At 34.3% G+C, this 22,264-nt stretch overlaps 1 protein-coding gene across 33 annotated transcripts in view; it reads right to left on the reverse strand.

The window, feature by feature from the left end:
- The window catches only part of KCNMA1 (potassium calcium-activated channel subfamily M alpha 1), a 460,281-nt gene that overhangs the window by 109,284 nt on the left and 328,733 nt on the right, over window positions 1–22,264 (reverse strand). For 19 of the 33 annotated variants that reach the window (XM_051800818.1, XM_051800820.1, XM_051800819.1 and 16 more), the window contains 4 exons: window positions 19,106–19,215; window positions 15,639–15,707; window positions 11,680–11,691; window positions 3,312–3,398 (listed from right to left, as the gene is read on the reverse strand). In XM_051800818.1, the coding sequence (XP_051656778.1) occupies window positions 3,312–3,398; window positions 11,680–11,691; window positions 15,639–15,707; window positions 19,106–19,215 (278 nt within the window). The remainder of the gene's footprint in view (window positions 1–3,311; window positions 3,399–11,679; window positions 11,692–15,638; window positions 15,708–19,105; window positions 19,216–22,264) is intronic. The other 14 variants (XM_051800821.1, XM_051800829.1, XM_051800828.1 and 11 more) reach the window with 1 other exon arrangement.

The raw sequence follows: 22,264 nt of genomic DNA on the forward strand, positions 1-22,264 counted from the left end.
TCATGAGGATCACACACACAGCTGGCCTCTAGCTAGACAGATACAGTTTAGCAGGATTCTTGCTGGCATAACAAATTAAACATACTTTCTTAACCTGCTTATTTCCCTGTATTTGTCCATGCTCAGCATAGGTCAGCTCCCTGCCTATCATCCCGACCCCCCTCATTGCATACTTCTCAATACAATTTTTGGCAGTAAGAAGCAAAGCTGCCACTTTGCGACCACCCATAGCTTTTGCTGACAGTACTGGATGGTTGGATTGCTACAACAGTAGGGAGGTCTCTGAAACAGAACAATCTACAGTCCGAAATATAAAAAGAAAAATAAACAATATTAATACGCAGTCTCTGATTAAACACACCCTTTGGCGCTGCAGCTAGGATGATCACTACTATTTCTTCTAAATTAAGTAGAGTATGGTCACCACAGGTAGAACTATAATAAAGGAAATGGTCAGAGAGAGAAACTAGATACCTAATTTAAATAGTTAAAAATTTATCTAAGTTATTTTACACCTCTGAAAAATGACCCTGGTAGTTAAGTGGCCCATCAGGAGAAAGAAAGCAGGTCTAGCATACAAGATATGAACCAGGGAATACAAATATAAATTGCAGTGAAACCTCACTGAATGTTATTAACACTTCTAAAATCAATATAGCATGAAACTGCTGATGGAAGATACAAGTCCTAAACGTAGCACACTTAATTTCTCTAAGAAAATTCCAGGAAGATTACTCTTTCAAGCTGTGACATTGCCTTATTTCTAAAATGCAAAATGTAAAATGAAAAAGCCTTCTCTAAGCATTTGTATACTTTGCTGCAGAAAGTTTCTGTTCTTCAAGATATTCACATTCCACCAGAAAGTAAACAAATTACATCCAAGGAAATGAGAATAAAACATGTTTCAAACCATGAGTTGATGCCAAGAAATAAGCCAGGAAGAGAAAAATTCCTCAAATTTTTACAATTTCTCCCCAATCCAGCTGTAAGCCCCTTTATTGAACAAGAATTAACTACCACAAATATTACCTCACAAAACTTCGTGACACGCACCGGACAGAGGTGCCAGGGGAGGTAAAGGTTAGACACAAGAAAGAAATTCTTTACAGAGAGAGTGATCAGACACTGGAATGGGATGCCCAGGGAGGTGGTGGTGTCACCACCCCTGGAGGTATTTAAGAAGAGACTGGATGTGGAACTTAGTGCCACGATCTAGTTGACAGGGTGGTGTTGGGTCATGGGTTGGACTCAATGATCTCAGAGGTCTTTTCCAACCTGGTTGATTCTCTGTGATTCTGTGTGATTTCTAGAGACCGTGTTTCTGAAGTTCACTTCAGGACAAATGTCCTAGAGTACCTTCAATCCTATGTCCAAAGCCAAGAGCAAATACTTGAAGTGATTGCTGCAATAAAATTATCATTCTATATAATTGGAGTGAATTAAGTGGATTTGAAGCATATGGATTTCTGATCATAGTACTAACATTTAAATGAATAAAGAATAATAAAGATGTAATTCATATAGTTTGTGTTTTATTTAAACACTTGACATTTTATGTGAAGCTATTTACCAAGGCATAATTGTTTCTAGGTATAATTGCTTCTAATGGGAAACTGTTTTTCTAAAAATGTAAAAGTGATTCTGGCAGGAAGAGTAATTGAACATTGTATGTTATATTTCATTCTGGGATATAGAAATAGATTTAGCTTAAGGGAGCTGGAATTTCTTCATTAACAAAAAATCAGAATAATTTAATTTGAATTTCAGGTACATAACATGTTTAATTTTGTTTTATTAAAAATTTATTTGTCCCCCTCCGAACCCCCTCAATTTTAGAACATTTTTCCGACTCTGATTCATAGCTCAAAAGGATGAAATGAACACTTTTCATAATTGGCTTTGTTAGTTGAAACACATCTGATAACCATTTGCTTTGCAAAGAACAGCTAAGAAATGTGGTAAGGGAGGCAGGATGTTTCTAAACCAAGCCTTCTGCAAAAAGCCAGGCAGAATTGGAAATCCTGTTTCATGCTTGGTATTAGATAAAACATGATAGATGAATGATGTGAAAAATTTCCCTAAACACAGTCAACTTCTCCCTGTTAAAAATATCATGACATTTTTCTTGCAGTCTGAAAAAAAATCCTTGGAGGGTGCCTTATAAATGAAAGAAAACCAGCACCTAGGTAAAGCAATATGAAAACAGTTCTGTGTATTCAACTGGAGAAAAGCACCAGAGAGGAGAAGAACTCTATGCTGAAAGGCAGTGCACCTGAAGTAGTGCAGGATGCACATACTCCAGAGATGGTGCTAGAAATATGAGAGGTCAGGAGCACTGCTGTTCTGTTCTATATGCTTTACCCTAGCCAAAAAATATCTTAGCTCTTTCAACACAAACAGAACTCAAGTTCTCTGATTTCATTGGTTTGATGTTTTGACTTTCTTTAAAGATTCATGGTAAACATGCATTGCTTATTTCACTGTAATTTAAACCTAAAAATTTTAGAACTTAATGAAGTGTATAGTTTGAATATTTCACCATTTTAAATGTAGGATTTAGTTAAAATAGCAAGCTCATGGAGAACATCAAGTAAAAATCTGATTTTGATGGCATGACATAACAAATATACAAATTATGAGGAGGCATTCAGCTGCAAATATTAATCTTTTTTTTTTAACTCCTACAGACATTCAACAATTCTTCCTTTTAAAAATTATTTTGTCACAATTCTCTTTTGTTCTTTCCAAACGTATAATGATCCTAACAAACAATAATACACACATTTGGTCCTAAACACAATACCATAAAACTCTTTTTCATTCATCCCAAATCTAGTACAGCCAAGTACAATGAGCCTGTGAATATAGCTGGTTGGAATATAGTGCACTGTTGTAATTTGACTTATTATTATGAGGCCATAGAATTTGTAGCTCCATTAAAGAAAAATGACAAGAACATAAGTATTATTTTGCTAATGCAATTACAGTAGCCTGCTTACATCAAGTATTTGCTAAAGTCTATGTAAATAAGAACTTCTCTAAACCTGAAACTCAGACAAAACTGTAATCCCTGTCTTCTACCAGCCTCTTTATTTCTTTTCATATCTGCTGCAAAATTATTTAATTTCCTTGATATTTAGGACCCTAATTAAGAAAATTTCATATATATACGTTTGGTTCACTACAGTGACAACTCAATTCTCCCTGAGAATCAGATAATAGGGCAAATTAAGTGAGGCATCTACATGTAAAGAAACAAACTGACATTAAATATATATGTTTAAATTTAAAGATAAAAACACATGATTTACCTTTTTACTTCTTTGGCATCACTTGCAATGAAGAATCCTAAGGTACCTTCTTGAATCTTGACGTGGTTTCCAGGATTGATTAATATACTGCTCAGTGAAAAAAGAACAAAACCAACAAAACCATAAGTTTAAACTATTTTTAACGGAATGTTCTAAATTTACTTTATTTGATTCTGTTATAGGGGACCCACTAGTTAGGAAAGGTTGCAAGGAAATTTTAAGCCATCTTCCTTGAAATTTCCAGTCAAATAACAGTTTCACATGCTTTTTACAAAAACGTTAATTGGAGACAATCACATGCCTCTGCCTATAATCACATCATGTAAGTGTTTATGTCTGTTTTCTTATGTTTTTGCTTTAAATATAGACTACACAAAAGCCTCTCAGAAACATGAAGTGTGAAGCTGAGCATTGCTGTTTTCTTGCTCTGTCATGCAAAGTGGTGAAAAATTCACAATATGGTGAAAAGGGAAGAACCAGCAACCACCACTCAGTAATAACACAAAATATCCTTTATGAAGCTAAACCCTTCAATGCAAATTTTTGCCAATTTCTAGTGAAAAAAAAAGTTAATGGGACCCCTATCTGGACATATAATGTTATTCTTTAAAATAATAAACACACACATACACTCAAGGGGAATGGTACAAGACAACCAGTCACGACAGCTGAAAAAACATAAAACGAATAGAAAATTTTTAAAACATTGCTATGCAGCCATGAAACAAAAATAACCCAACCACAATGACAGAATACCCTCAGCTAAATTCGATGAAGGAAATTACAAACTGCTATCAAGAAGTGAGGTACTCCATGTCTCTCTAAGAAATATCTTCTTTATTTTTATAATAATTTAACTCTAGATTTTAGGTAAGGCACTTTGCACAGTAACACGCTAAATATGAATATACATATATAAATAAATGTAAATATATTTTCCAATAAGTTTTATTATGTTTAATACAACTAAGCTTTTGACTTTCTAAAACTTTCACAAGTTCTCTCTTTTTTGTCTTTTATTAAAGCTTAGCCTTTCTAACTCGAAATGTAGTAATGGCATTGATGTGCAATTTAGAGTAAATAAAGACTACCAGTAAATTAATACCTTGCAGATTTAGCAAAAATTGATATTAGGGAAGGATATATACACAAAAATAAAAAAACCACATTTGTGAACAGACATATATTACTAAACTTTGAAGGTCCAAAGTTTTTCTTGTAGGGAAAATTGGTCTCAGTACATCTCTTATTCAATATGTTATTTATTCTCTATACATTAGGAATAAATTAATATGACAAAAATATATCTGAAAGATATATGAGCACACTGTTTTGTGTAATTCCACAAGCTGCAAGGCCCTATGACAAGAATATGTAGGCTGCAAAATAAAGCACTCATGAGTTCAGAAGTAAAAGGTTGGTCATACAGTCATAATTCAGCTGCCATTATGTAGACATTATGATACAATTCCTAATTTAATATTCCTTCTCACAATCTGGAACTTCATTGAGAGGTGTTTTACTGTCATTACTTGGGGCATGGTTTCATGTAATTTATCTCTTTAAAATCAGGATCATACTTTTCTTACATGTTTTTCTGCAGTGTTCATCATTACAGCATGGAAAAGATTCACAAATACATAATTTACTTCACAAGAAGAATGAAGATATAGTATTATCCCATTTTACAGAGGAGAGATCAAGTCACTATGAGGTATAGCAGTTATTAACTTGGGATGCCTGCAGACCATCTTTTTCTAAGTGTTTAGCATTATGTAGCTCCATATACACTTTCTAGGGACTTTTGCTGTAAGAAGAATGCTCCACATTTCCAAAAGCCCAGTCTCTGATGCCCAAAATAAGGAACACCTAATCAGAGGTCATCTGTGAAAGGTTTGGTTTAAATTATTATCTCACTCTCACACAGTTATTCTTTGGCAGAGGTTCAAACAGAAATTAAATCTCAAGGAAAGCATCTACCCAGATATCCTTCCTTTTCCTTCATTCACAATTTCAAGCTTTGTAATAAAAAAGGAGAGGAGAACTACAGAAATTGGAAGATATCACTATGGAAAGCAGGTTCATCTCCATAGCACACTTTAGTAATATTTGCAAAAAATTAAATGTGATGATGTAAATAACATGTACATTATGCACACAGATAAGTGAGATGAAATAAAGCTACACAGCTAAACTAGTATCATCTATTATCAACTACTATCATCTAGTATTTATCATCCAGTGTCAGACCTAGTATTTCTTTTGTTAGTCAATTGGGCTTAATGGTTGCACTTGCGACAAAAACATTTACCTTATCCAGTTTTAAAATGCATTTTCACAGGTTTTAAAATGGAATAAAACAGACAAAACCCCAAACAAAAAAAAAGAACAAACCAAGAGAAAAAACAAAACACCCTAAAGCCAAACAAGAAAAAAACAAAGAATAAACAAGCAAAAAAACAAAACAAAAAACCAAGGAAATCACCCTGGTTTCATATGAAACCAGTCGTTCAGATCACAAAGAGGTTGGAAAATTTATATTTCCTGCACAAGCTTTTGTCTCTTGAGCCCACAGAGCACTTACTAGCACTTACAGAGAACCCTGTACCAGCCATGGTTAAGGGAGGTGAGACGTACGCTCTGCCAGTACTCACAGACAAAAGTTGAAAATGCTTGTCTTAAACCTGCGAGCCTACCTCAGCCTAGATAAGTCTTCTCAAGAACCAGGAGAGAATCTTTCTGCCACTAAATCTCCAAAGTCTTTCTGTCAAAACTTTGTATCATGTCCATAACTGCATCTATACTTCAGTCTCCACGTTTCCCTTTCCCTGTCTGCTCATCCTTAATCTTGCCATTATGCTGAGAATTTAGCTGTTAAACTCAAAAATCTCCTAACCATGTTAATCTCATTTATTTGCTATACTGTTTCTTCTAAAACATGTAAAGACTCGTAATATAGTTTGGGTTGGCTATTTTTCTTAGGTACGAATGGGTACTGTTCTGTCAGAAAAATAGCTTTTATCTCATTTGATTCTTTAATCACTTAACTATTACTGCTTTTCAGTGAAAAGAGATGAACACATTTCTTTACATAGACCAGGTTAGTTTTTTATCTCAATACAATTCTTGGAGATAAACCATACCAAAGAGTAAAAAATCCTACTCAAAACTCAACAACCCAAGCTCCACAAACTGAGGTAATCATTAGATGTATAAATGTTCACTCCTCATAACAATACTTAAAATTTGACAAAGTAATGAGCAAATGAAGCAGTTCTTTTAAGATGCATGGAATACAATCTTAAATCAGAAGTAACTGGCTTCATTTAGGCTGTAAGGTATTTTGAGCACAATTTTGTATCTCGAGGTTTTCTGAGACACATTAAATCAATTCAGATGGGTCAGCGTATAGACTTTATTTTTGTCAGATCTTATACTTCATTCACACATACTTATTTTCACAAATACAAATAGCCACAAAATATAGATTTGATCACAATTAATGCAGCATGACCCCAGCAGCAAAATCTTCCATAGGGAATAAAAATTAATTTGCCCCATCACTGCTATTAGCAAAGAGTTACAGCAAAACCTCATAAAGCTTTGGGTTTATATACACACTAATATATAACCAGACCAAAATCATGAGCAATTTCTACTGAGTCTATATGGATTTATTAAACACACTGCTTATTAAAGCAGGAACTGAATTATTTCTTATGACACTTGTAGTATCATTAGCTAAAGTTATGCTTTGATAAGCACTCATTCTAATATGTACAGCAAGGGAAATGTTTGAATTAAAATAGTAGAATATGGAGAACAAACAGCACAGAGAAAAACAAAACAGTCTTATTAGTATACAAAGAAGATGCATCTATCAGTTATTTAGAGATGCATGTATTTGTTTAATATGAAAATATGCATATATATATATATCCCTGTGGTTGAGAAGCTAAGTACATGGCAAACTAAATTGGACTTTTAAGAAAGCAAGCTTCAGCTAATGTCTCATTTTTATGTATCTCCAAGGATGAAAAGTTTTGCAGATACAGGAAGACATAGGAAAAGGGGAAAAAAGAACAGCAACTCATTAGGTTTAATAACAATACCTAGAGCTAATTAATATGCAATCCGTGCCATACATCAGAAAAAGTATTATTGAAAACTACACTTCTGATTTTTCCAAATACATGTTTTTATCATAAAATACAATTTAATTTTTTAATCTCCTAAATCAGCTTATGAAATTAAGAAAGGAAGGCCAAGTATTTTAAAAGCTTCTGAAATCTTGATTAAATGTTATAATTCTATAAGATTTCTAGTTTAGATTACCTCAGAAAGTAATCAAGTAATAGCAAGTTCAAAAAAAACCATTCAGCCATAATTCTTTAAGGATTCCAGTTCCAGAAATACATTCCTCAGGATAAAACTTTTCCTGGTAGGGCTCACATGATTGCTTGCTCCTTCACACATGAACATTTAGAACACATGGCAATTACAACCATGTAAATTAAATATGATTTAATGTGTTTAATAGGAATTTAATGTCCTTCACCAACATGAACTTATTCCATTACTTGTTGATAATACTACAATTTGGAAGCCACTTGTGGAATAGAATATGCAGTTTGGAAACCTCTGCAAAAGTTAGTTCATTTGCTAAAGAAGATTCACGTTGTAACTAGATTAAAGATCAGGCATCCAAGAGCAATGAAAATGTCACACACCAAAAATGTGGAAATCATCCTTGAATTCAGTTCACAGAATGAATCATAGAATAGTTTATTTTGGAAGGGATCTTTAAAAATCATCTAGTTCCAACCCTCATGCTATGGTCAGGGACATTTTTCAGTAGAACAGATTGCTCAAAGCCCCACCCAACCTGACACTGAACAACTAAAGCTCAGGAAAGAATTAGGAATACTATCTATTCAGCTGAAAATGAGTTCCCAGACTGACAGAAATATAAACACGTGAAACACAAATGGCAATCAGTGCACATCTGAGATGCACAATTGAAAAAAAAAAAGGAAAATTTAAATGTGGTCACAAAAATTCTAGATGAATGTTTATGGTTTCATTTACACAATGAAAAGTTAAGATAGGACGTGATGACTTTTTCATATGTCAATGGAGAACAGATATCTGTTCATAATTCACTGTGTGTTAATTGTGATCAACATATTTTTTGGATTATATCTTTCTGATTTTTAAAGTATATGTGTTACCTTCAATAAAACATAGATACATGTAAATATTTGTTGATTTGTTCTTTTCTACCTGAAACTACCCCAGAACATGAGCATTGCTCAATACCTTTCCAGTAGGGCATGGATGACTGACAATACCCTGATCTAGCTAGAGAATACTTCCTATATATTCCTTTTTAGTGTTCCTTTAAAGCATTATAAGTGAGCTAAGGTTTTGATTACTAATTGAAGATCTTCCATGTTTTCCTGAACTTACAGATACTTGATGGAGAACCTGACACTTGGAGGTTTGAACTGTAGGGCAGTTTGTGAACTGGCACTTTGGGGTAGGACGAATTCCCTCTATCTATTTATTTTTTACTCATTTTCGATGTTGGGTGATTTTTGTCTCCTGCTCTCAAATGTTACACATATTGGACTCAAATTATGTTTCTTGGGCTGAAATGTGATTAGAAAATTTGATGGCTGATATCTTTTCATATTATTAGAATATTTAAAACATTACTTCTAATAAATATTCAGCATACAAAAGTTTCAGTAGAATGAAAAATGTTTCCTGTAGTTCTCTACATCAGAAAAGTCCTTTTAACAATTTTCCTTGTCACTGTCTCAGTTATATACTATTTCTGTTTGTTCTTACTTTCAAGGTTACATTTAGGCAGCACTAAATGTGAGATTCCTCTCATCTGTCTTAAAATGGAAGATGCATTTAAGAATTGTCTCTCTCTTTCCCTGAATCATGGAATAAGTCTAGATAACTAAAAGGAGATTAGACATTTAGGTGAGAGGAATCCCATTACCAGTGACCAATTGAACAGCTCAGCCCTGCATCAAGGAAACTTCTCTGACTTATTAATACTACTTTTTTTTTGGTCAGTTGTTTGGGTTTTGGGTGTTTGCTTGATTGATTTTTTTGTTTGTTTTCAGCTTTATTGCTACCCATGTGACTATCATCCTCCTTTTCTAAAGAAAAAATATTAATTGTTGAATTAAATGAAACACAAACAGCAAAATTTTGACTAAACAAATGACAAAAGCTGTAACAACTGTTTTAAACCTTGTGGTAGATGTACTGTACCATTCCCCGTGCAACTCAAACAGTAGCAAAATCATCAGGAAGATACAATATTCTTTAAGTACTATGCCTACATTATCTAAAACAAGACTATATGGTATTACTGACTATAGCTACCACACTTTTAAACAAAACCAGCTATTATTCTTGATTGTTTCATGCTATGCCCAGATAAAAAGCAGCACTATTAGCATAGCGGCCTTTTAAAACACACCATGTCATTCATCCAACTATAGAATTAGTTGGAGATAATATTTTTTGTTTCAGGGTATGTTTTGGAGTGTGAGAGTAGGTGCACAAATCCCACAGTGGGAGTTGTGCACATACCAGTTTCACACTGATTGTAACTCATTAGTATTGCTTCCTTCTTCTGGGCTCTGTCATTGACATTAACTCAGATCCATATTGCTCTACACAGCAAAATCCAGTAAGACACTAAAAAGAATACAAGGCAAAAGACACAGTGCACATTACATGCTACAGTGTATTAAAGCTTAATTACTACAAGCATATAAAAGGTTGCTCCCAGGAGTTAAATTCTTTACAATAGTACCTAAGTCATGGTTTACAGGATGTGCATGAGGTATTTTACTGGAGCATAGTCCAAACTAGTTAAACAGATGGTGAATTCAATACACTTGGAAACAATTAAGTTATTCCTTCTGATTCTAGAAGTGATTGATTATCAGTACAACAAAGCATAACAGAATACTTTATTCTGGGAGCAAGCAACTTCACTTGGTACAACACTTCTCCATATCGCTCATCATGCCAGCTTTAACATGCCTTCACCACAAGATAATATATACTTAAAAGCAAGAAGCAAAGTAGAGGTGCAACAGCTGCAGATCCTTGAAGATGCTAAGTGTTGCAGTAACTTCTCTGCATTTGGATCATATCAATGCCAAACTGACAGGAAGCCACCTCTCTTATCACACATCTACTCAGAAACCATAGGAGAATAAGACTAAAACTTAAATACATATAACACAACATATGCAACAGAACAGACATAGAAAGTAAAGTTTAGAGAGAACGATGAAGAAGGAAACTGAAGTGTCTGGACAATGATAACAGATCTCCAAAGACCACCACTGACAGACAGAATGCTATAAGCAATTACGAAAAAAAGCTGTGCGAGGGAAGAGAGATGAGGAGAGACAAGGAAGAGTATGCCCTGTTTACTTCATCCAAACCAGTAGCAGTATGATAGAATGTAGACTAGAGAGGGGCTCAGAGCATGGTATACCAAAAGAAAATGTAAAACATGCCATCTAAAAAAAAAACCAAACAAACCCAACCCACAGTTGAGAAACAAAATACATACAGTAACATCTTCGTAAATGAGTTCAATTAATGTCATTAAAATGAATGTGACATACAATACAAACTATCCATGGCAATTTCACTGGAACAGTACAACAGCTTTAATGAGTACTGTATTATGAATAACTGGACTCAAAACAGGACCAGCAATGCAAAGAATCAGTTATTTGGTTGTTGTTAATGGAAGATGAGACTGCAAGAGAACACGAACTACTGTATTGTAAGACATGTTTTGAAGGAAGACTCTGGGGAAAGAAGGACATCAATGAAGGTGTGAATATGAAGACAATATGGCAGCACAAGGGCTGGTAAAGACGAAATATACATCGTCATGGGACAGTACAAATGAAAAAAGAGGACAGATGTTAACAGTAAAGTCTGCTTTTCGAATGCAACACTCTGATACACCAATGATTCCAAAAGGGGGAAAAAAAGGCCTAAAAAACTTATGCTGTTTAATTTTATACTTCCTGCAAAGAAGTTAGTGCTTGAATCACAAGAAACAACGGAGAGACAAAATGCTATTCTCTCTCCTCTTTGAGACTGGGGGCTCATATATAATTATACACACAGATATATATATACACACACACATAGACAGATGAATATATGTATGTATATATGTGTGTGCATATACAGAGAAAGATAGACAAAGATGTTATCTTCCTGTGTTCTTGGCAAGGAATTAGTCCTGAAGTTAGAAGGAGTGAAGGTAGGATTGAGGTTGGAAGGAAAGGTAACGAAGAGGGCATACCGCTTTCGGCTTCTGCAAACGACAAGAAAAAAATTGCAAATCAAACACTTTGATAAGAAATCAACTGACACCAAAGCAAAAGCAAAAAAACCCTTTATTCAAAAGTCTTCAAGGCTTAAAGGTTTTTCTGCTGAGAATGAGAACAAATATATGGATAGACAAGAGAAAATTTTACAAGAGGAGTATAAATGGGTTGCAGGAGGGAAGAATCCATGTTAGGCTTTCCTTCTTGCTTACTCGTGTGGAAAAAAATACAGGGGAAAAAGGAAGGCAGAAATGTCTCTAAAAGAGATTTCAGATAAGGAGTTTGAATGTCTGCATTTTGAACTGTTATTTTTTGCTATACATTCAACTTAGGGACATTTTCAGGTTCATGCTCTCCATGTTCCCTTTGCATTTTTCTATAAAATAACCAAAACCTAAATGAATTAAGAAAGACAAATTTTAAGCTAAAATATTTGGCTTTTATCAGGGGCACAAAAATTTATTTAAGGGCTTCCTCTTCTTAATAATGCATTACAACATTCCCAGATACTAATTACAGTTGAAGGAATGGCTAAGTCATATTGTGACCTGGAACTACTAAAGTGCAGACCTTAGTAACTTGTCAGAAACCCTCTAAATTGAGTTTTGTAAACTCAGGCTTCTTTGATACCTGAGGAGCAGGTTAAACATTATTAAATATATAAAAGGAAAGGTTAAAAAAAAATCTAATCATAGCTGTTTTTACTAATCTTTAAGATATGTTGATGAGGAACGGTTGCCTAAAAAGACTGTAGATACTTTACCGATTACATGACAACTGATTTACATTTATCATATCTATGACTATATTACCTATATTTAGGCTTGAATATCTGCTTTTAAGCAACCCTGTACAATCATAAATTGTTTATAATTAACTACCTAATCTTAACAAAACATGCTATCAAGGTGTGCTTACTGTTTTGGGTAGCTTTATTAGTAACGAGGAAAACAAGAAGAAAAAGCCCATCTGCAAGCAGGAAGCTCAGCTACTGCTAACTTGTACAGCAATATTAGCTTGGATAGAGTTCTGATAATTTATTATTTCTACTGATCTCAAATTCCCTATGGTGGAATTAACAGAATTTGACTGTAAACAAAAAAGCTTTAGAAAACTGACATTTAAGTGACTGCCTGGGAAAAAAAAAAGTGCTCAGGTAAATTAGTATTTATACCATTCTACATGTAATAAGGGTATCAACAAAGTCAAATACAAGTCTGCATTGAATGGGATGGGACTATTTATCCTTAACACTGAGTTGAAAATTTACAAAGAGTATTAAGAAATTTAGAATGACCTCCCATTACCACTTCTGAATCCACTTTACACTGCTTTAGCTCTGAGTGTAAAGTGATGATGGCAGATGAAACTAATCTTAAAAGGAACCTCTCTGTGTTAAGTAAAAAAATCAGATACATAATTTACTGCTATAGATATTTTATTTTGGCTAATAACAAAAATTGAACTCTTGAAGCTTCTCATCCTTTAAGCACAAAGAATGCTTTGAAAATTTCCTCTGCTCCTGAAAATACTATTCCGAGACCTGTCTCCATTATGGCAGGAAATATTACCTCTTAATAAAAGGGTGCCACCTAGGTGACATTCTAAACTTTTAGTTACATTTAACATTGTTCCTCTGAATTGTAAACTATATAAAAAAACCTCTCAGTAGTTTTACTAAATATGGATGCAAACGACAATCATAAAATCAGCACATATCTACTGTTGGTCACTCTCATAAAGATTGAAAGTTTAAAAGGATACCCATAACCAGTTGCCATTTCATCTTTATGAAGAACTTTAGATATGAGCAGAATAAAATATTTTCAATGTCAACATCAACAAATATAATTGGAAAATGACAAATTTATCTTGTTCAAAAAGAGCTTGCACTTCTAAAACATGTTATTCTAACTTTTTATCTTAATTCCCCATCTTTTCATTTAATAAGAGTGCAAGGAAATACAAGTATACCTACAAAGTGAGAAACTTAAGTTTTGTTCCATTACCTCTCTGGTTAGACTAAAAGGCTCTAGATCAGAAAACCACAAATATGTAGTTAACATATTTGGGTTGAAGAGCACAGGAACAAGTAGAACAGTAAAGATATGTTACAGGTAGCTCTGTGATTCACCAAACAGTGACTATATAATTATCACTGGTTAACAAAATCAGCAGATATTGCTGTGGATCAGGGTTATAAGAAAATGTGAATATCTATCTTATACGTCCTCTTTTTGTTACGTACATATTCACAAAATCAAGTTGTTAATATCCCTCTGTTACTATTGTTTCCTGCAATTTTAGGCTCTTTTTTCCCTACTAAATTAATTAATTGCAAACTGTTACCTGTGTGGCTTTAAGTAAGAAGGAATATATGTTTGTATCACATTGTGTTACTTTTTGTGGGATCCTCTGCATCACCTTGTGATTAAGAACTCAATCCAACTCCCACTGAAGTTAGTGCAAAGAATGATATAGAAGCCAAGAACTATCTGTTATTACTGAAAGAGACTGTAATATTAGCACTTATGTAAGTAAATTATAACTGAAGCAATGACAGCCTAAATTTGGGCAATAATTCTTAGGAGAAAAAAGAGAAACAATTTTTTTTTTAAAATACTGGATAAACAAAATCTGATAAATAATTCCATTGCTATTACTATCAATTTTTCCTTTTTCTAGAGACAGAAGAAGAGATCATTGGCTTTACATTAGCTAATGTAGAATGAGATCATTCAATGGAAAAGTATTTTAAGAGTCCATAGGAGCTGAACACATTTTAAAAAATATATTTTAAAAAAAAGGATTTCTTAATCAGTATAGTGTGAACAAAAAAGCATAGTCTGAACAAAAATAATATCCAATAGCACATACACCACTTCACATTTCACTTTGTAACATAGGAAAGAAACAAGTAAAATCAACTATCAGGCATGGAAATACTCTTTTAAGCAGTTGTAACATCGCATTTTCCATGTCAAATGCCCAATATAGGTTTTAAACATATTTTTAATAAAGAAAAATTATGACATTATTAAACATTAAAATAAACTTGCAAAACCTCAGAAATTGTGGCATGAGTTCAAATGACAGAATCAGCTCTCCTGTGAGGAGAAACAATTCACTCAAAAGTGTCTTTTGGCCACTAAAAAGTAATTAAATGCCAATAATAAGATGAATTAATACATATCATTCCAGGTTTACTGCAGCAGCACAGAATATAACTTTGGAAAGAGGAAAATTATATTCATCCAGAGTCAGTACTGTAATATTTTTATTAAATGTTCCTCTACATGTTGCAGACAACATTTATAACATTTTTGTTATGCAAAAATGAGTATTGTTTACAGCACTGACAGACTAGTTGATGGAAGTTTGATTCCAATGTCAATCAGATTTTTATGAACTTTTGTATGAAAAAAAAGCAAGAAACGCTGTACTAATAACAGTGAATTTTTTTCTTTCTGGTTGAGGAAAGTAGCCAGCCAGTTGGTAATTTCAAGGCTAAATTTGTATTTTGAGAATACACATAACCATAATGAATTTTGATATGACATCTGTTTTTCACTTTTCCATTTTCAGTAAAGTAAGTTGGACCTCTGGTTAGAAGTGATACATTAGGAACAAAAAATTGTTAGCTTTTCCCTAAGTAAAAATTAACCGTGCTTCTAGAGATGGGACATATGTATTACTGTCTCTCCACCTTCTACTAAATGTTCTGACTTGGATTTATTTCAGGGAGGAAATAAGGCAGAAATAAGCGCCTTTCAGTGCTATGTGAAATGCTGTAATGTGATGGCATGCTAATTATATTCTGAAATGTTTCAAAGAATAGCTATGTTCATTCTGGAAAAAAAAAAAAAAAGAAAAGGCAAGCAAAATTCTTGGCGGTGCATTCCAGAACTTCAAGAGCTGGAGGGATTGGACATACCTGCTTTCGCGTTTTTCCGACTTGTATTCTATGGCTATCATTAAGAGCTTTAGTTTCGCAAACACCAGTCTGCAGGAAAAGAAGAGGCCAAGAGTCAAGTCTTTTTTCACAACCAGCATCACATATATGTAGAGAAGGCCGTGGGGAATGTATTTTCTTTGAGAACTTACGCTAAGATCTTTCCCCATTTTTTCCATTAGGGATACACAGAATATATGTTAAGATCTTTCTATTTTGAAGATAATTAACCCATACGATCCTAAAAATATAAACTGAGAAGTTGATAACAATAGCACAACCACCAACACATTGTCATACGAAGTCTACTTAAGCAATAATAATAAAGGCCATGATACACAACACAAAATTGCACCTGGCTATAGTTGTGGATGTTTTGAGGTAATTTTTTCAAATATTTGTTGATTGTAGTGTGCACTCCTTAGAAAAATATGTATATACTGAAATAAAGTGAGAGTACACTATTAATAAGTCACTATTTTCCAACTATTGTCCTTGGGGAACAGCATGAGCGGAAGCAATTTGTGATCAATATATGGGAATTACATTCTGATACTGTAATATACATTTTTTTCAGTCATAAAAGTCTGTTGAAGTGGCTATTTATTAAAACAACTTAAGGGTGATATTCACAGACTTGCAAAATTGTGAGTTAGCATACCACCATTAACTTCAAGCTAAGGGGCTCTGTGAAAACAAAGAAAGTGACTTTTTGAGTTTTTTCATAACTAGAAATTATTTTTCAATTTTACCCTTGAAATGTATGCAAAGTCAATGCTACTTGCTTTCTGTTGTACAGATTTGTCATGAGTGATTCTTGGGCTGATCTTTCAATTAGATGGCTGCCATTTTCTTGATCATACACTAACTTCTCCAGTGCTCCCTGCTTTTCTACCAACTTCCTTACTTCAGTGTTCTTAATATTTTTGCATATATGTCAATAATATTTATCTTCTTTACACAAATTAAGCAATATTATTCATACTTTGTATCAATCACATACTTAACTGAAAACAAGGAATTGGCTACTGAACTGATAATATTCAATTTCTTGAATAACAAACAGGAAATATGTCTAATTTAATAAATATTAAGAGGAGTGCACACATTTCATTATGCTGCTTCCATTGCTAGGCCAAGTGTCAATCCATAGATGGCTAGTCTCATTAGGAAAACTTTGGGTAGAAAATAGTGAGCCTAGAACCAGGGTAGGGGGAGACAATTTGGTTAGTTTATCTTCAGTCAGCATCATCCACACCTGGACCAGCAATATCCAAGGGCACAGAATGTTAGGAATTACATTCACATACTGAAAATTTATTGTTTGGAATATGTTCGTTTAGTACACACACATATAGTTAAAAATAGAACTTGCAGACTGATACTAACTTCTATTGCCATCTAATTCTTCACCCAAGTGTTGACACCAAAAGCTTGAAATTCTTCAACAATATTGAGTGTCCCATCCCCACTGTCTCTGCACTCTCTTTATGTTTCTTATCCAAACTGTATGGCAGCCTATTTACCAAAGAATCACATTCCTAGACTGGCAATTAAGACCCATAACCTAAGAAAGCAGAACATCTCGTTTAGTTTCAGACTTTTAAAATGTCACTGGCTGCAGGAATTTTAAAAGTTGCACTACAAAAACTGTTCTCAAAGTCTGTATATCTCATGGGTGGTTGAACGCACTAAGCCTATCCAATGACTTAATTTCCCCTTCACAAATCAATGCAAAGGACTTTTCCTGTTCCTCAGTTCTTTTGGAAATTGAATAGTCAATTCTTACAGTAATGAAAATACCTAAACTCATTAATAAGCACGAAACTCATTAATAAGCAATACTAATTTTTAATTTTTAATGTGCTTTAATTAACTTGAAATTAATAGAGTTATAAAGTGGTGAAAAATTTGAGATAAATCTTTTTGTTTCATTTAAACTAGTAAACACAATTTGCTGTTTCAGATAACCAAATGCCTGAGACCTCCAAAATTAGATGTTTCCAAATCTCAATAAACACCCTTTATTGATTATTTTATCTCCATTCTACCAGCACAGTTAAATGAATGACAGCTTTATATCAAATACAGTCTCAGTCACATGTTTCTGCAAACTCATATAGAAACTCAACAGGTTTGAAAATGGTTTGCAGTGGAGAGTTAATTTGCATGACTGTAGGTAGTGTAAACAGCCCAAATTACCATTCATTCTGAATATAATACACATTTCTGTAATATGTTATGAGATTTTCTATTTCAACATATCCAGGCAGACTTTTGTAGTTTAGTAATACACTTTTCCCCTCAGTAACCTAGTGACAGTTTGGCTAACACAGTGGAAGGATGGATTGTAAGCCCCTAATTTTAGTAGCAAATTGAAGACTGGGCTCTGTCATAGCTACATCTCAGACAAAGACAGATCTTTAAATGGATATTTGTCTAACAGCTGTTTCTCCCTCATTTTTATGCCATAACCTATGTTTATGCTCCCTGTAAAAATTGGAAAAGGAAGAGAAGTTAGAGGAGTAGAAGCAAAATCATCCTCCTTTACATAAGAGATGATATTTTACTTCTTCTTCTAATTCCTTCTCTAAGAATGGAGTTTTCAGAACTTTTTCTGTGTTAACTAGTTCAACATCAAACTCTTCAGAGTAGGGTCTGTTTCTTATCAAGTATTTGAACAGTCCCTAGCAAAAGCTGTCCACAGCCTTGGTGGTCACCTTTTGGCATGGTTGGAGTGAAGGGCAATGCCAACTAAAGAGGAAATACGAGTGTGCTAAACCTATCTGATCATGTGGCCACAGAATTTGTCATAGAAACCTTTTGCATACAAATCTCTCATTCATAGACCCATTCTAGGACAAATATAAGCATTCTGAGTCTCTAGAAATAAAGCTGTAGAATGGCTTATGCTATGGTTATGTACTATGTGCTTCAAGTAGTCCTTTCTCATAACAGAACAGACACATCTTTTCTGACATATTTCACTTATTACAAGTCATTTGAAACCACTTCCACAGAGCTCTGGGTGTCACACTGGTTATATGACTTAATGGTATGTTTAAATTAATGAATAGTTTCCTTGGAATGGTACATTAGCCAAGATGGTGATGCTGACAACCACTGTTCAAAGAATGGGAATCATTAGAAGAAACAATAGAACAGCACTTGTGAGTAAATAACTCAATTTAAATGGATTGCTGATGAATTTGTTCAACACTGAAAACATTCATGCTTTCATTTACAATCATTTAATTCCAAGTCTATTCTGAAAACAGGCATTACAATGTTTCAGATACTTCCATGCATTGATTGCTTTAGTGTTTATTAGATACCATATGAAGTAGCAACATTAGGACTTCAGCGAAGTGAAAAAGTCTCCTGCAAAAAACAGACTTCTCTTGAGAGAAGGCAAATACTTCTGTCTATTAATATGTATCTCTACTTACTCACAAACTGCAGGGAAGGACAAACCCACAAAGGCACTAGACAGATATTCTGTATACATTTCATTTGCAACTCCTTCCAGGTAGTATTTCTGCCACGTATCCTCCTCAATCTAAAAGAAACAAGATGCAGAGCTCTGAGTAAAAAAATCACAGCTTTCTTTAAAATTCACAAACAACTGCTTAGACATGAATAAGACTATAACAAATAAGTCAGTAGACTCTTATGACAATTAACATTACTTATTCTTACAGAATTTTTCTGAAATGCTGAAAAAAAAACTAAAACAGAGTCCTTGTAGTCAGAAAATTAGGTATCCTATGTAAAAATAATACACTTAATTCTTGTCAAGCACATTTAGCAACAGGTTAAATAAGGTTGTAGAGAGTTTAAGGAAAAAAGTTTTTCAATTTTCTCTTTTCGAAAATCATAGAATCATAGAATGTTAAGGGTTGGAAGTGGCCTTAAAGACCATCTGGTCCTGACCTCCCTGCCATGGGCAGGGATGCCTCCCACTAGACCAGGTTGCTTAAGGCCTTGTCTAATCTGGCCTTGAACCCTGCCGACACTGGTACATCCACAACCTCCCTGGGCAACCTGTTCCAGTATCTCACCACTCTAAAGAAAAGTAAAGAATTTCTTCCTAACATCCCTAAATTTCCCCTCTCTCAGTTTTTACCCATTACTCCTTGTCCTCTCTCTCACTACAGCTCCTGTCAAAGAGTCCCTCTCCAGCTTCCCTGTAGGTCCCCTTCAGATACTGGAAGGTTGCTATGAAGTCTCCACACAACCTTCTCTTATCCAAGCTGAACACCTCCAACTTTCTCAGTCTGTCTTTGCAGGGGAGGTGCTCCAATCCTCTTATTAACTTTGTGGCCCTCCTCTAGACTTGTTCCAGAGGTTGCATTATATTGTTATTTGGGTCTCTAACAATGTCTTAATTATTTTCACCTTGTTTAGAAATTATCAGCAGTCAAACCTGTTTGTTTAATTTTTTTTTTCTTCTCTGCACCTCTAACATAAAAGTAAGTATGAGAAACATACATTGAAACAATTTTTTCAATGTTCATCAGTGCTTTAGGACAGCTACTGAAAAAAACCTCTATTGTTAAATTCAGAGGTCTTCTACTGCCAAAGGTAAGAAGGAAAACAAGCTGGAGGTGCTACAGGACTACCATAAAAACTCTATATATTTGCCTAAGCAGAAGCTTCTAGTGATACTTGAGACACACATGCAGTCCCACATAGCTTCCAGCTGCTGCCCTGGGGTCCATGGATGTCATGTCATATCTATAAAGCTTAGATCTCAGACACTCAGTAAGGTCTTTCAATTAGCATCAAACACCTATATTAAGGTAACTGGTTCAAGCCACTGAGCATCCATCATTGGCAATAGCACTATAACTCCAAAGAGCAAGTACAAAGTCAGCTGATATGACTGGATATATGTCATATGCTGAAGTTGTTCACTGTTGAAATCCCAGTTCTCTATGCCATAATTGGTGCCCTCATAAAAAGTTTGTTTGAGGTTTGACTGTCATTCACAAAGAGACCTTTCTTGAAAAACTATGGAAACCATCACAAACACACAGCCTGAAATACCTAAGGAGTCCTAAGAGTCGCTTCCCTACATATTACATCACATTAAAATAGAGCAAAAATCTCAACCACAATTGGACATTCCTGTGTGTAATTATCTCTTTGGTTTTATTCACTAATTGTGCCACATAAACTGCGCTAACAGAGAAATTCATATTTGCAAGAATTATACATAGCAGGAAAAAAATATGTATGACAATACAGTATAGATAAAATTAGAGAGAAACGTGTCAATTACATCAGAGTAGCAAAATAATGCAATATATTTCTTTTGTTACATTTTACATTACCACATTTTCATTAACCAGAGTCTACCTGACTATATAGTAAACAGGAAAGAAGTATAAAGAGAGACTGAGAGATTAAAGATTTTAATTTTCTCGAATAAGGCAGAATATCGTGTGCAGTTTTGGTCACCATAATATAGGAAAGATATAAAGATATTAAAGAGCATCCAAAAAAGGTCTACAAAGATGGTGAAGGGTCTGGAGGGGAAGCCGTAAGAGGAGTGGCTGAGGTCACTTGGTCTGTTCAGCCTGGAGAAGAGGAGACTAAGGAGAGATGTCATTGCAGTCTACAGCCTTCCTAAAGGCCAAGTACTAATTTGGGATCCACCAGTTTTTTTCCCCATGTTAAACTAGTCAAAAGGCACTCTTTCAAAAAAATGAAACTGGTGAAATATAAGATACAATAATTTTTTTTTCTATTTTTTTTTTTTTTTAGTTCTCTTCTGCTGATAGGCTGCCAAGTAACCAGTTACTTTAGTTCTGCAGATGTAAACAACTGCAAGAATAACTTGAAACATGGAGATATTCCAAATCACATACTCTCTGACAAGTGGGCTGCAAACAATCAAGAAAAATTTCTTCCATAGACCTTGTGTCACCATTCAGAGACCATGTGGGATGGTGTTTTTCTCCACCACACACAGAGAAGTCATATCACATTTTTTATAACCCTTTTATTTATGGGAAACTTGCAAATGTTGCTGATCAGCAACTCTATATACAGAAAACAGATAAAGTGCAGGCTTGGTAAAAAACTAAGAGTAATGATAGCAAGGGCATGTTTGTAACTTATGGTCTATTTTGTGGCTTTTTCTTAGATTGACACCACCTGGGGTTGGAAAAAAAAACCCAAATGCATTATGTGTTTCCCTTTCTACCTTCTTCCCTTGCTTTCTTTTCTTTAGGCAGATGGTTTTGATTTGGAGGAAGGATCAGACCTATAGTCAAATATTCACCTCTGTCAAGGACCAAGAAAGGACTGGAAAAAACCAAACTCATTCATGAATTAGTGATCAAGCTTCATAGATACCAGTTAGTGTTAAATTAACCTTCAGGAAGTGATTGGAGTGTTTAAGATATGTTCTATTAGGATACCATGAATTGTTGATTAATGAATTTAAAGAATAGTTGATATTTGGGATGCTATAAAATGTTATTATAAGATCATTATAACACTGGACTAAAGATGATCATTCCATTTTATCTCCATCTGAACCATTATGTTTTCCCTGGTATCTTTTGAAAGGCAGTACCTGCTGGTCTGCTAGAACTGAA

Source organism: Manacus candei, unplaced genomic scaffold (genome assembly GCF_025592945.1).
Source record: "Manacus candei isolate 608988 ecotype Guabito, Panama unplaced genomic scaffold, ASM2559294v1 h1tg000050l, whole genome shotgun sequence".
NCBI classification, from domain to species: domain Eukaryota; kingdom Metazoa; phylum Chordata; class Aves; order Passeriformes; family Pipridae; genus Manacus; species Manacus candei.